At 40.0% G+C, this 16,349-nt stretch overlaps 1 protein-coding gene across 7 annotated transcripts in view; it reads right to left on the bottom strand.

The window, feature by feature from the left end:
* RNASET2 (ribonuclease T2) overlaps positions 1-12,279 on the bottom strand; it is a 32,841-nt gene extending 20,562 nt beyond the window's left edge. Inside the window, exons 1-5 of one of the 7 annotated variants that reach the window (XM_074818596.1) lie at positions 12,136-12,269; positions 10,954-11,108; positions 7,666-7,762; positions 6,920-7,024; positions 3,169-3,235 (exon numbers count right to left, since the gene is read on the bottom strand). In XM_074818596.1, the coding sequence (XP_074674697.1) occupies positions 3,169-3,235; positions 6,920-7,008 (156 nt within the window). In that variant the 5' untranslated portion in view covers positions 7,009-7,024; positions 7,666-7,762; positions 10,954-11,108; positions 12,136-12,269. Of the gene's footprint in view, positions 1-3,168; positions 3,236-6,919; positions 7,027-7,665; positions 7,763-10,645; positions 10,828-10,953; positions 11,109-11,854; positions 12,109-12,135 lie in introns of those variants that run through there. The other 6 variants (XM_074818597.1, XM_074818599.1, XM_074818595.1 and 3 more) reach the window with 6 other exon arrangements.
* Between the last annotated feature and the right edge of the window lie 4,070 nt (positions 12,280-16,349).

Raw genomic sequence — 16,349 nt, 5'->3', positions numbered from 1 at the left:
TGTCAAGAGCTGGAGTCACTTTGACACACCTGGCTTAATATACAAACAAAGAAATAAAGGTATTCCCTTCGTCTAAGGAACTTTTTGATCTAATGCTAGATCACAACAGTGTACTGCCCTCAGTCACTCTAATTCTTTCTATATTACGTGACTACCTCTATTTTTACCAAAAACAAAGAAAAAATAGCATTTCTAGTCTTCCTTTAAGCCTTTGCTATAAAATTATTGACAAAGCCTGAAATTAGTAAACGTTTTATCTCATATAAAAAAAGAAAAAGTTTAATCTGCTGCTTAACACTGCATTCAAACTTGAATTCAGGCTGTTCTGTTCACCAGCCCTATTCTTTTGATTCTTTCATTTGATCAGCACATATGTGCAGTAAAATGCAGATGACAGTAGGGTTTAGTACCCATTTCTTTATCATCCTTCCCATTCTAAACAGACGAGGAACTTCATAGCCTACAAACTTGCACCGGATTTTCCCCATTTCACAAGGAAACACCCACAGAAGATTTTATCTTTTTACAATCTCCAAGCTGCAAAAGCTGCAATAATACCTCTCTTTTTCAGTTCTTGTATTAAAGATCTTCACAACTCCATAAAGAGGAAGGGGGAAATTCCCTCTTCTTGCCCTTAAGTTGCTTCTATTTCCACCTAACAGGATTTACATTAATTTGTTACCAGAAAGTTTAAGTGTGACAAGAATCAGCCACACGAAGTTCAACAAATTGCACCACTGGTATAATTTACTACGGAAACATTAAATTCTTAATCATTTGAGGTCTGTGAATTTAGCTTGGATATTTTTGTAGAAGACATAGGCACTTTAGCTCAATTAATGGTACTGGAATTTCTAATCACATGATGAGGAAGAACATCTCTCTTCCTCCTCACTATCACTGCAGCAGTCAGTAGTTAAGTCCTGAGGTTATTATTGCTTCCATGATACTCACTATTTTATTTTAATAGGTTAGTTTAGAAGATATGATTAGAAAACACTTACTTTCCAGTTTAATTGTGCCAATCACACTCAGTATTAAAAAGCACCAGCTGAACACATACAGTTTAAAGCACAGGAAGAGCTGGGAGATGTGTATTCTCAGATTTCTGGCATTCTGAACTATGCCCACTAAATTTTAGAAAAGATCTTCCAGGCCTTCAAAAGCCTGAAAAACTTTTTGAGCACAGATATGCAAAACAGGTAGGAATTAAGATGTAGGTCATCCACACACCTAACAAGAACACAGTATGTAGCGAAGTAGTCTATAATCAGGTTCCTTTACATAGGAAGCATAAACTAGTAAGTAGTTGCACAAAGTAGTGTCTCAAAGGTTTTTTACATAAATGATATAATGAGTATTGCGGTTTCCTTCACCCAGCTATTTCTCCTTTCAACATCATGTCAACAGTTTTGAACTGAAGAATGACATTAAAAATACTTCCTCCCTGAAATAACACAGCAATCATATATAAATACACTGAACATGCAGAAGAATCTATGTACTTTAAAAAAAAAACAGGTGAATTTGGGAACTTCTCTTACATTAATGTTAGCAAAAAGAAAGCAGTTATGGGAGTATAGTTGCTATTCTGTTTATTTATATGACTCAGTGATGTGAAACTGGGCAAAAAGTCACAATGTTATTTTAATTTCAGTTTTTCTTCACTCCTTTGGAATGTTTCTGTCTACCTCTCACTACAGAAGATCGTAAGGAATCAACAAAGTTTAAGAAAGCCTACATTTTCTGATACTTAATATCTTCAATTATTCATTACAATTTCCGTGGAAATTATAAAGGTTATTTGTCAATTTACCAATAGCACTACCCTGGAATTAAGACTAGTAGCTAGCATGAATATACAGTGGGAAAACTGGTTGATAGGAGTTTCTGTTTGGTTGGTTTGTGGGGTTTGGTTGGTTTGGTTTTTTAGTTTTTAATTGTTTACATCTCATTCATACAAGCAAGGGTTTGCACTGCTACTGACTGTGAACGCCCACTCGTGCCAGGCAGACTCCTGAACAACACCTCTGCTTGAAGTCAGTAAGAGTAATATTTACTCAACAGAAAATCAGACAAATTGCATCAAATATGCCCTTATTCCCCTCTCAAAAACAGGCAAACAAACAAAAAAACACAACAGTGGTCATTCCCTAGTCTCAGTTAGTCATCCACATCTTAGTTTTGTTATTGATACTTCCCCTCCACATTTAACTAATGTAAAATACATTTAGGCAGCATGTGACTTTTGCTGCTACTGCTTTTATACATACTTCCAGAAATAGGAATGAGGAATAAAAAAAAGTATCTAAAGCACAAAAAATAAGACTCTAATATTGTAACAAATAGACTAAGTCTCCCAGAATCAGGATATTTTTGGGTCCAGAGACATTTGCCCAAAACTGAAGCTTCTCTATTATCTACAGGGTTCTTCACTCTTGTGGCAATAAATCTCATCACATCTTCCATTTTGAAGTATAGCATATTTTTAACTCAGCTGTATGAGAAGAGGCCTTCAAGTATTTCCAGCATAGGAGAAGTGTTCTATTTATCAGATGGTAGAAGGCATTTAATAGAAAAAAGGACGTAACTGGTACACCTTTTAGTTGTGCTTTTGACAGACATATGTTGGAAAGTTGGGTTCACTTTTGGTTCCCACCCCTCAAACACAGAAATGCTCAGACACCTGCCATAACAGCTTTATAGCTCTCTTTCCTGACTGATCCATATTTGATGACTTATTAAAATGCTGGACCCAACATTACAAAGCTAAAACTTGTTGTACAGCAGACAGTTCAAGTACTAATCTGCTGTCTTCAGTTAGATAGGGCAGGTGAATGTCCTTACAGAGTCTGGTGAAAGTCTAGGATTAAGTTTACAACTAACAAGATATCACAAAATATATAACAAGCGATTAAGGCTTAACGTACAGTATGTCCTACATTGACTACTGTATCTGTAACACACAACAATCCTGTGTTGTTTACTGCTACTCTGGAGTGCAGGGAAAATAGCAAAAGTTGCACCAAGATCAGTGAAAGCCTTTATAAAGATATAAGGGCATAAGCAAGATTAAACGCTTGATGGGCTTTGTTCGTTTTGTTTTCAAACATTTTTTTCCAAGGATACCTTTGTTAGGATAAAAGACAACAAAATCAGAAATCTCACCTTACATACAGTCACTGGCCAATGATGAGCAAGATACAGCTTCTTCCAGGTATGAGGGTGGTTGTCACTGGAGAAAGACAGACAAATCTATTTTTCCTTAAGCATTTTAACAAGAGCAACACCTTCAGCCAGCAGCACGATGCTTACCAGTATAATGCATTGATTTTACAGCTGGTTGTTGTTATAGCTTGTTTCACAGTATTTGAGAACTCCAAACACAGCAGGACCAAACTAACAAATCACATAGAAACAACTTATTTAGAAACCTGCTAATACCTCCCCCACACTGTTAAACAAATTCAACTCCTAGCATCCTACCTCCATACTCTTTCTATTTCTTAAATACAAAAGAAACATGTTGTTCTGTTTTATATTTAGGAGAGTGCCTACTGGCAAGCTTTTACACCAATAATAATAAAGATATCTTTGTTTAGGATGTTAAAAATCTTCTAATTCTTCTTGATGGGTATAGTAGCTGAAAAGAAAGTATACAACATTCTTGGAACTGTAACTACTCTTCTAAAAAAGAAAGACTACAACCAACTATGAGCAACGTAGTTGACACTGTAGGAGATCCAATTTGATCTTGCAAGTATCTCCAACCTTTCAGATCAGAAAAAAAAATCAGAATAAAAAGTAAAAACCATTGTATTGGGTTTGTGTGGCAAGGTTTTGGTAGCAGGGGGGCTACAGGGGTGGCGGGTGGCTGCTGTGAGAAGCTGCTAGAAGCTTCTCCTGTGTCTGACAGAGCCAATGCCATCCAGCTCCAAGACAGACCTGCCACTGGCCAAGGTCGAGCCCATCAGCAACGGTGGTAGCATCTCTGTGAGAACATATTTAAGAAGGGAAAAAAACCTGCTGGGTACCCTGCAGCAGAGAGAGGAGTGAGAATATGTGAGAGAAACAACTCTGCAGACACCAAGGTCAGTGAAGAAGGAGGGGAAGGAGATGCTCCAGGTGCCGGAGCAGAGATTCCCCTGCAGCCCGTGGTGCAGCCCATGGTGAGGCAGGCTGTGCCCCTGCACCCATGGAGGTCCATGGTGGAGCAGAGATCCACCTGCAGCCCGTGGAGGGCCCCACGCCAGAGCAGGTGGATGCCTGAAGGAGGCTGTGACCCCGTGGGAAGCCCACGCTGGAGCAGGCTCCTGGTAGGACCTGTGGCCCCGTGGAGAGAGGAGCCTGTACTGGAGCAGGTTTGCTGGCAGGACTTGTGACCCCGTGGGGGACCCATGCTGGAGCAGTCTGTTCCTGAAGGACTGAGCCCCATGGGAGGGACCCACACTGGAGCAGTTCATGAAGAACTGCAGCCCGTGGGAAGGACTCACGTTGGAGAAGTTCATGGAGGACTGTCTCCCATGGGAGGGACCCCACGCTGGAGCAGGGGAAGAGTGTGAGGAGTCCTCCCCCTGGGGAGGAAGGAGCAACAGAGATGATGTGTGATAAACTGACCACAACCCCCATCCCCTGCCCCCCTGAGCTGCTGGAGGGGAGGAGGATAGAGAAAATCAGGAGTGAAGGTAAGCCTGAGAAGAAGGGAGGGGTGAGGGGAAGGTGGTTTTAAGATGTTGTTTTATTTTTTATTATCCTACTCTGATTTGATTGGTAATAAATGAAACTAATTTCCCCAGGTTAAGTCTGTTCTGCCCGTGAGAGTAATTGACAAGTGATCTCTCCCTATCCTTATTTCAGCCCATGAGGCTTTTGTTGTATTTTCTCCCCCCTGTCCAGTTGAGGAGGGGGAGTGATAGAGCAGCTTGGTGGGCACCTGGCATTCAGCCAGGGTCAACCTACCACAACCATAAATCTCAAAAATGCTGACTTTATAATTTTACAGACATTTATTTCAAATATTATGTTTTTAAAATGCTTACTATAAATTAAGTAATTTTTAAGCATTTAATAAATAATCAAACTGTAACAGTCTTAAGGTTACCTAAGGAAGAACTAAAGAAGGAATATCCCATATTTTACAAAAGCACTTGTGTTTCAAAGCCTCTGAGAATAAAGAAATCTGTAAGTTAACAGAGACATCAGTACTATCTTATTCCTATGCAGAGGAAAAACAGAAGCTTAAAAATTTTGTTCAAAAAGTGTTGGAAGCCTGTATCATGTCTTTGGTACTTCTACAGAGACATTTTCCAACAGTTAGGAGCAGACCTCTTCTGGATAAACTAGAAATAGATAAAAAAGCCTGTTGCTTCAGACACTACAACAGATATATTCAACCACACTAAGTGACTAAATAGAATAGCAAGTGGGAAAACCTAATCAACAAAACCAGAACTGTAAATTGGTCAAACTGACAGCACTATGTGCAGTACTATCAAAACAAATTGTTATTCTCTGGAAGCTAATAGCCACACATCCTTTGTTAGTGCTTGCCAGAGGGTATATAAAAATATATATGAGAAAGCTAATTCTTCTCAACCTGAGGAAGTAGGGATGCTCTCATGTTACATCACTTCTCATTTTTTTCCTCTAGTTTTATTAATATGAAATGGCCACATTTTCTCTTAAACATTCACATATACCTGTGGTTTTTAAACAATTTAGCAGAATAGCTCTGGAACAAATCAAGCATAGCCACTATGAAAACTATTAACACTTCTAACTGGTCTTTACTGCTGCTGTGGAAACCTGAATAGAAGAATTCCCCAATATTGTAGAGCAATTAGTTTCTTTGCTTTAAAAAAACAGTATCTGTCACCTGTATTTGAAATAGCAGCTGAACTTCTGCAATGACAATCATGCCAAAACAAGTTCTCCTAGAACACGCTTTTTGGCTAAGGATATGTCTGAAAACTTTGGTTATTAAATAGAGCAAGTTTTAGAAACTTAAGCTCAGAAGTGAAATCCAAGGAAAGCCATTTTCAGTATTTATCCAGCTTCAGGGATACCTCCCCTTTTTTCAATCCAAGTTATGCTGCTCTGTGCCATTCGGCACCGTGCCTCTAAAGCTGCCTCTACTGTCGAGACGGCCAAGCCGTCGCCCAGGTCCTGGTGATTCACAAAACCTCAGTAGTGTCTAAGTGACCAACCAGCTGCAATGTAGCCATTATATGAAGTTCAGCACTGAAATGAGCACCCTTAACCATTCTCTTGCCAAAACATTGAAAGGAAAGAAAAACATTTATTTCCTCATATAATGCAATAGGAATTTGGGCTTCTACCACAGCAGGGTGTGATCCAGGGCATGGTTCCCCCACGGTCCATTGGTATTCAAGCTCAGATTTTGCTAAGTGCAACAATCACCAAAAGGATGCACAGCACTGATAGACCCAGCTGGCATGCTGTCTGTAAAGGAATTTAAAATAACTGGAACTGAGAAAATAGAAGGAAAAAAAAAAAGATATAAATGTGTACAGTGTAACAGTTGGTGCAATTAATGCCATAGGGATGATTCTAATTTTTTGTTACAGGTCCCAGAATTATTTCTGATTTTGTCACTACTACATCACGAGTCTAAGTGATTCATTTAAAGCAAGATTGCAAAGTTTTTAAGGGCAATGAATGTAATTTAAGTTTCCCTCTTTTTTCATGCTGACACATTAATAAACGTAAAGCTTTTCTTAGGCATGACTCCCACTCCTCCAGTTAATGCAGATGCCTCATTTTACCAGTCACCTAAGGGAAGAATAACACATCAAAACCAGTACATAATAAAAAGAAAATTCACACTCATTAGAAGATAAATTATTCTGCTCTGCACTTACGAAAGAACGGTCAGATTTCTTTTTAAAGCATAACTTACCTTTGAGTGAACTTATCTGAAGTACACCAACAACATAATGCCACAGAAAACCAACCCAGAATCCAACAGTGCAGCTTTGCAGGCTTCATTTTGTTAATCAAATAGCTGTAAAAGTGTTAAAAGAAGAAATCTGTTACTTCTTTATCCAATTCACTAAATTGCAAGTGTTAAAATGCAGAAAAACACAACTATATCAGAAACAGCAAGTAATATCAACTCTGGACTAGATTTACAGCCATTGGTAAATGAGGATCTCTTTCAAGGCTGTGCCTGATTCCCCAGCTTGTATGCTAATTTTCATAAACTAATGGCATCAAGGATGAGATTACGGTTTCTTGGGGTTTTTTTTAACTTGCACACAGTCCCAACAGAGCCACTTTCCAACAGAGATACATAAATCTTCTATGCAACCATACTTTATGTAATTTAAGACTCTACTTGTGGTCAGCTCAAATGCTCAAAGTGATTCATTAAAGAAACTTTGAACTTAACATTAAACATTCATGCTGGATTGACCAAGGCTAATGTTAGAAACTCGCTGGAAGTGAAGCATGATGTCCAAGGATGAAATTCTCTCTAAATGCCAGTTGACTACTAAACTGATGTTAAAAAAATTGCTGCTAAAACCAGATTAGTTTCTGTTCTTGTTATAAACCCGAGACAGCCTCTATGAAACCATGCATGATCTGCCTACTACCTCATGAACCCTAGAAATCAGGAGAGAAGAAAAAACAAATCAACTTAACTTTCACCAGCAGGAGGACTTTCACTTGGCACAGGTCAAAAACCCCCAGCTGCCTCCTACATCCGCCAGCCATTTCAAAGCATTTCAAATGCTATCTCCTAGATGACAGAAATAGATGTACATGCATGTATTTACATGCAATTATTAACGCCTCACCAAACCCACCTTCCAACCTTCTCATTTTGAGAACCCTAAAAAAAGCACAAGACACTGCGTGTAACCTATGTGCCCCTTCTAAGATCGCTCACTACATAAAGTCATATCCTTTTTTCTATGTTTTAAAATTAATCCTTTCTTATAAGAGTCAAATAAAGCCTGTTTTGATACCAGTAAAAGACGCTGCTGATTCAGCCATTAAAGCTAACCTCAGGAAATTCAGTGTAATTCTGCTCATTAGAAACAAGAGACTATTTTCCCACCATTATGGTGTGGCTCCAGACCCAGCCTGCAGATGCCCCCCAAGCCCTATACCCCGCAGTTCTGCAAACACTGCAGCAGAGCTGATGGACACACAAGTCAGCTTCGCAGCTTGCAAAATGTGTTGAGATTTCAAAACCGGTGAGGGGTTTGGGCAACAACTGTAACAGTTAACCAGCTAGATTTATCACAAGGTTTTGCTAAATTGTGAAGAAATGACAGCCTTTAAGATATTCATCGATTTCATATGTTAGTGTCTCTCTAATTTGTAATGATATACTATCGAGTTAAATGGCTTGGCCTAATAGAAGATATTACTAGATAAATATTAGTTGACAACTGTTAATTTTGTGATCTAGTTTCTTAAAAATGGCCTGAAGGCTCTTCACTCACCAGGCAAGACAACATAAAAAACATGAAGTAATTTGGAGCATGCTACCTATATTAAAAAAAAAGCAATTGACAATGTAGAACTAATCTTTACCAAAAGCTAGCTAAAGCAAGATGTACACCTTGTATTAAAGAAATTGATATATTCACAGTGATACAACAAAAAAAAACCCCAAAACCTCACAAGTAATTAACTGCCAGGTATCTAAATTTCCCCAAGGGTGATCTCAAGTCTCATCACTTGAGCAGTAGGCATTAATGATGCAAGATTCAGCCTTATAGACCTGTTTATGATTTCATCTACTGTTATTTTCAACTGACAACCAATCAAGTAAGACTTAATTTTTCTGCTTGATGAACTGTCTACTCAAGATAAAGCACTGAGAGATGTAAGGAGTCTTCATGCAAAATTCTGCCCTACCTATAAAAAGCACATTTCTTCAGGAGAAGAAAGCATCACTTAAAAGACAATAATGTTACAAACCATTACCAAAAAAGGGTGCACTGTACAAGCATGCGGAAAAAAACATCTTAAGTAGATTACGGAATAAAAATAAGCCAGCAAGCATTATGGCATTTCTTTTGCAAACTGGTATGACTTAAGATGGCAGGAACAAAGAATCAATTTTTTTTTCCAATGACTGAGTTACAAAAAAGCATAAAGGCAGTTATCTCCCTTTATCATTAAACTCTTAAATTTGATCAAATAATGACCAGAAACTGAGGGGGGGCTTCAAAAAATGCTACTATCAGAGCAATGGAATGTACTGGTTTATTCTGCATATTGCTCTGCACTCTGGAACTGGAGCACAGGGACAAGAGAGACAGTGATCTGAAAAACCCCCAATCTGTAACTTTTATATAACAAATTAATTTTTTTCCACTGATAAAAAAAACCATAAATTCTCTCTAAGGTTTTAGCTTGGAAGCCAACATTGCAGCTATCATGACAGACTGCATGATTTACTCAAATTGACCTTTTATTAGTCTGTGACATTGATGGTGGGAGGTGAAAAGTGCATCGGTCTCACCTGAAAAGCATCCAAATGATGCACAGCTGAGGAAATGCACATCAAAATTAAAACTGTATTAACTACTAAGATGTATAAAGCACATTAAATTCTTACAAAAATTGCTTCTGTTTACTAAAAATTACACTGGATTACTAATTCCACAAATACAAGAAAGAGGAGATTAACAAACTTTACACTAATTCTACTCTATTAAGAGGAAACACGGACTTTATATTATGAAAAGTAGTTATAAAAAAAGCCATGATGTCCCAAAAGACTTCATAATGAAGAAAACTTAAAAATGAAACATACACATACATAAAATAATTACTTGAAACTAGAGTATCAACTCATTTTTGCTACAGATAAAATTCCAAAGAATAAGAATACCTTTGAGATGACTCATGGTTCTACACCTGGATAGGAATGCACAACACTTGTGTGTGGGTTAGTAACTGAGTCAGGACAAGGTCACCTTCAGCTATGTTTTCACTGTTCAATGCTGGTATCAAAATTACCTGTCCAAGCTTATCAAGGACTAGGGAGAACTTATAATAAATAGTGATTAAGTCTTTCTTTAACACATTTACTATCGTTTCAATTCTGATATAACATTTGAGGGGGCTGCCAACATAGCATAGCTTCTTTTGGACACTAGCAGTTATTTGTATGCTACTCTCTTATTTTCTTTTTTTGCTTTTAACAAACTAGCTCGACTAATAAACCCCACATTTACATAAAATTTCCTGGTTTATGCTTTAGTTTGGGCATTAGAGAAGAGGCTGCAGAAGAGCACTTAAACATTTGCGAGAGGACTCCCACAGCTAACAGCATAGCACACAGGCAGCTAAGTGTCAGCAACAACTGCCAGAGATAAAAATTAGGGCAGCTACCCTGGCATCTAAAAACCACAAAAATCAACACCCAAGGTTTTGTTACCATCTCAAACAAGGCAGCACACACTATCTCTGCCACAACGAGTTAGATGCCAAGTTACAAAATTGTACACCAGAAGCATTAGTTTAATTTGTAACAACGCTCTCAGCTCTGGCAACTTTTACCTCCAGAGCCTGCTCCCAGTTTACCATTCATCCCAAACCCGAGTGCTGGCCTAAGTAATTAGAAAAAGCACTTTAAAGATTTTTCAGACCTACTACTCACGTCCACTGACACAGCAAGGCTTTTAGCAGAACTTTCTCACTGCTTCTCTCACAAAGTACACTTCAAAGTGATTTGTGGAAACAGACTCTACAACTCAGAGAGAGTTATAAAGCAGGTATGTTTACTCCGGCTCTGAGGTGCAAGGGGATTTCTCCACAAAGCTTGCACACCAACAGCACATTTTACGAGAAACTTATAGAGTGTGGATATACATATTCATTGGATTACATAATACAAATATACATGTGCATGAGTAAGGCTGGGTTAGTTCAAAAGGCTGGTGTCAGCAGTTTATGTTATCTTTGCACCTGCACATTGCCTCCTGGTGGTCGTCTTCGGGGGTCTTTTGGAGGAAGGCTCACAGTCTTTCTCACCTTGTACTCTTCCTCAGAGCACGCGCAGATTCTCTTAGCCAATTTCTTGAACAAGAGTGGTTCCGGCTGGTTTACCACCTCTATCTTATCTGGAAGCACCAGTATATTAGTTTCTACCGCCCATATATGGCTCTCTATCCACTACAAAGACTCAGCTTGTTAGAACACATCTGCTATCCAAGGACATGTCTCTTATTTTTGCCAAACACAGTAGTTCTTGGTAAGTTTCCACAGAAGACAGCTTTGTTTTGATGAACACAGTAGTCCTTCGTAGGTTTCCACAGAACAGTCAGGGCAAGCAGGATTATTAAACAATATTCAGAAATCATTATAAGTTGCTATAATTAAGTTGCAAAGCAGGTGATCATTTCCTTGTATCAAAAGCAGAATGTGCGGAGCAGTGGATTTAGGGCGAGCCTGGCAGGAGCTCGGGGCTGTAGTCAGCCCTTCCACTGGCTCCCTGGGAAAGTCTTGGGGAAGGTGGCACCTTGCTTTCCCCACACATGAACTAACACGCTGCTCTACTTTTAGCACAGTGTTGTAAGGTTTAACTTCCTGACACCATAAAGCGCTTGCTCCAGGTAAATAATCATCACATTTTATGACAAAAGTGTTTCCATAAATTGTAAAGAATGCAAAAGACGAGAGAACCCAAAGCGGGATGCCTGCAAGTCTCAGGAGGATGCCAAAGCTGCTGACAAGCGTACAAAGAAGAACTATAAACAGAGTTTTCCCAACTCTGGAGAACTCTGCAATTTCTTTAGCTGACTTTCCATTTGCTCCACTAGGAATTTAAGGCGTAAGAAATCAAACCTGATACGCTTTGAGTTCTTACCATTACCAGTCCTGCAAATCCCACCTAACTTGGTGCAAACCGGCAATCTCACCGGAGACACCAGGCCGGGGAACTTACAGAGGAACCTCGGGCAGGCCGAAGGCTGGCTGTCTCCTGCCACCACACGCAGCCACATGCGGTGCAAGAGGTGGGAAGGGGCAGCTGCAGGGACGCCGGAGCCGAGAGCCTTTCAGATCCGGCCTCCGCTGCCGCGGACCCCAGCCCTCCCCTCACCCCAGCCCGCCGCTTGGCCCGGCCCGGCACCCGCCGTTCCGCGTTACCTTCCGCCCGCTCTCCCGGCCCTGCCGCGCAGCGGCTCCGCGCAGCCCAGGCCTGTCTCAGGGCCGCACTCCCGGCAGGGCCGCCTACGCACAGCCCCGCCTCGGCCGAGGTTGCGGGCGGGAGCAGCGCCGCGGCCCCGCCACCTTCCCTCGCCCCGGGGGGCAGGCCTGCCCGGCCCCCAACAAGGCCGCACGGAGCCGGCCCCGCCTCCCGGCGGCAGCGGCTGCCCGGTGCTGCCCCGCGGCCTGCCCGCCGCCTCGGCACGCCCGCCCCAGGGGCTCGGCAGGGGCATGGCGCCGCTGGAGCCGCGCGGCCCGGGCAACGCGCCCGTGTGTGCGCGGGCAAGGCGCGGAGAAAACCGTTTATATGCATGTTTTTGCTTATCCGAATGTTTTGGTTGGTTCTTCTTAACCTACCCTAGGGTTTAATTACTTGGATTTCCTCCTGGAAACGTGTGCAGCATAGAGGTCTTCAGGAGTGCAACAAGGAAGCTCCGTACTTTTGAGTTGCCTACTCAAACAGCAAATAGGAGGCTACTGACTAAAGCGAGCCCTGCAAGGGGAACAGAAGAACGCTGACACATGCGTCTCTGGTGTGCTTCTCTAAAATAATGAGGGAAGTTTGAATTAGTAACACTCGTGTTTGGAAACAATAAGCAGTTTCTGAGGAAGGAACCCAAAGGATGAGTCACAAGTATCCCAGGTGGGACTTGGGTCGCGTTTTCTCAGCGCTACAGTAACATGAAACATGATTCCAACCCCTCTTTCTCTGCTGATGCATGAATCACAAAGTGCAATTATTAATTACTATTACACAGTTTTGAACTAGGGGGGATATGTCACAACCATCCTCTATTAACGCACTTCAGAAATATGTGGGCAGATCTACTTCCCCAAGTAAAACATTTGTTTTGAACAGATTAATTACAGTCTGTGTAATAAGGTTTTTGTTCAAAGTTACAGTATTATTCACTAGCAAAAATTTTTTAGTTATGTTTACACATTTACACAGTAAGAAGGAGGATGAGGTGAAACTAATCTCTTTGCCCACTGTTCTATGGAAACATGAAAATGTCGTGCTGGATGGAATGAGTGATCCATCTGCTGTTGTCTCTGACAGTGTCTGAGATGTATCAAAAGTTTCAGAAATTTTGTCGAAGAGTTAAAAATAGTGAAGCTCTTCAGATCCTTGTATTCAGCGCTGGTCCTCCCCCTCCTGCTGCTGAGGGCACCACCGCTCCATCTGGCACTGAAGTCTCTGTCACTGCCCATGATGGGTCAGTAGACACAGACACCAAGTTATTCATTCTCAGCCTCAGATTTTATCTTTGTCTGCACACTAGGGATGAAAAGAGTAGGCTGTGTTCCACGTACCATCTAGCTTGCAAGGTCTTGTGCTCCAGTGTCAGTCAGTCCTGGTTTGAGGCTGGTAACACTTTGCACTTTGTGAAAACTAAGCCCGAAGACAAGTTTCCCATTAAGGTGGTTTTAAAGAGAGATCCAAAGCTACTCTAAAATAATGTAGGCTCTTAAGGTATTAGGACAAGGAAGCCATATTTTTATGTCACTATATCATTACAAAATGATGCATGTTGATGGAGGCTATTACTGAAGAGAGTGTTTCTGAGGAATATGAGAAAGACAGACAATGGAGAGCTACATTGGATAACTATCTCCTTAAGACTTTCCGTTTAATGTTTGTCTACGTACTGGGAACAAGAAAATTGTTAATAAATCAATAATTTAAAATCAAACATCGTGTCAGATGCAGATGCTGGCACCTATAATGAGAAAGTCAATTTCTAGTTTCAGTGTTTTCAACCTTTTTATGTTAAGATTAGAAAATGTTCCACTCTTAACAAGTTCATTACTTCAGTAATGTGAACAGCTGTTGTTGCAACCTGTTTGAAGAATAAAACCAATCATAATAAGACTGCTTTCTCAAATAGTCATTTGTGAAACAAAAATACATCCATCTTTCATCAATAGTTGGCAGATAGGCCGTCTTAATACAACTCAGAATATTGGGGATTGTTGACAAGCATATGTAAATATCCAGGTTTGTATGATGTAAAGTGGTGGCAAGACTTCATTTAATAATTACTGACTGGAATTTAGTATTTCTTCTATGTTCTGACTGTTGGTCATATTAAAAGACTTAGGCAGTTCAGTCATTTTGAGCTGTACTTTATGTCACCGGTAGCCTCCACCGACTTCAGTGGAATTATGCACAACATAAGAGACTATTCATTAAGAGTAAGGCAGAAAGAATTTACCATGTAAGTCATAATGAAAGGACAAGAAATTATTATGCATGAATATCTGCATAGAGGCCTTGGAAGCTGGTGGGACCTTTGACTTTTCCTGAAGTGTGGCAACAGCCTCACTCAGATACGAGATCTGCTGTAGCCATTCCCCCAGTGAACAGGCTAGCCATCCACTTTGAAACTCGGTACCTGACCCATATCTGTGTCCAGCATTATGGGAATGTGGCTCCGCAGATTTACACACACTCAAATCCTAGGACACGAGCACATACCAACAAGCTCTTCTGAACTGGGATATAACTAAAAAGTACTGAAGTGCTTTCCTGAACTAGAGCCTCAATCACCAACTTAGAGTTAAATTGGATTTTTAATACTCTATATAATGAATTCTGAGAACAGATTGGTGTCCTAAATCTGAGAAGAATTCTAGTGACAAATAATAGACCTCATTTGAGGAATTTCTCATTAAAATTACTATGATCTTTCATTTCTGTACTGACTTTTCTCCTGCTCGTTGCCTATTAACACTCATAGTGTTATGACTAGAAATTGCTGGAAAACTGAGGAAATGTCAGAACATTTGAAGTTTCTTTTAAAGTTTTCATGAAAATAAGATTTTCCTCAAAAATTTCTGAACAAATCTAGTTGTATCTTAGATTTTTATATGCTTAGATGCTGAAATGTGTTGCCTGAAAAAAAACCACAACCCAAAATGAGGTTGGCATGATTCATCTTCTTTAAAGATTTTATATGAAACACGTCAGAAGAATACATTTTTCCAGCTTCCAGCAGCTTACATTCATATTGGGATTTAAGAATCAAGGTAGAGACTTTCCAATTTTGTCTCCCTAACACAATGTGTTGTTTTGCTTTGATTATTCCCATGGCACAAATAGAAGCAAATCTAGCTAGACCTTATTCTTAATTGTGTGTTGATAAGACCCTTACAATACTCTGATCAGATGCACAAATTTTGTAATATATGTATATTCCTGTTTTAAGTCTTTGGTCCATGCGTGATTTTGAAAGCTTGAATTTGATTTGAATTATGTTAAGAACCTGTAGCAATGCTACCACAGCATATTTTTTTTGTTGTTTTGAATAATGCAGTGTTAATTTTACAGAATCTTTTTAAAGCTATACTGGGTTTCCCATGGAAAACACTTTTTCTTCTTTCTGTGGTAAGATGTTAGTCAATTTACATTGCTGTACAAACAGTAAAAATAATTTTGGTTTATCTTTTGCAATGAATTTTTATGAGCTCCATAAAGGTAGACTTGGGAAATACATTCAGAATGGCAACATTTCCTTAAAACATGAGACAGTTTGACACGGTGCATTGTGCACTGATAGGAGGTTGGACTATTAGAATGGTTTGCTGCCCTCTAGGTGATGAATAATTAGCTAAGTAATACTCTGGTATTTTGCAGAGCTCAAAAAGGGTTATCTGTAGACTGGATTCAAAATGTTCTACACGTATTTGAGAGCAGGAGGGCACTGTTACTGAAATGCTGAAATGAATTTAACAAATTATAAACTACCTTCTAAGTCTATTTTTTTTTTCCTTTGCTTTGCAATATCAAGTATTTTGTCAAGTAGGTTTTGTCTTTCTATCAAGTTTGGAGATTTAGTGGGCAAATAAAAATGGTAACAGTAATACCAGACATTGTTTCTGCATTTATGATTTGTTTCTGATAGGGTTTTGAAAAATTAGATGGAAACTATTACTGTCTTGCTTGAGAAGGTGACGTGTTGTGGGTTTACTTTAACACAATGTCGTACTGAAGTGGAAGACTGCTAATGTTCCCAAATTTCAGGAGTTCCAAATGCAGTGCCATATTCTTGGAGCGGCTCTGGAAAGGGACTCAGACACCCAGCAGTACCTCCGGCGGGTTCCCGTGATCAGGGCGGTGTCAGTGCCACCTGCCCTCCCGGGCTTGGCCCAGT

The sequence above is a fragment of the Strix aluco genome, chromosome 3 (assembly GCF_031877795.1).
Source record: "Strix aluco isolate bStrAlu1 chromosome 3, bStrAlu1.hap1, whole genome shotgun sequence".
NCBI classification, from domain to species: Eukaryota; Metazoa; Chordata; class Aves; order Strigiformes; family Strigidae; genus Strix; species Strix aluco.
This window is presented reverse-complemented; position numbering and strand designations above follow the sequence as displayed.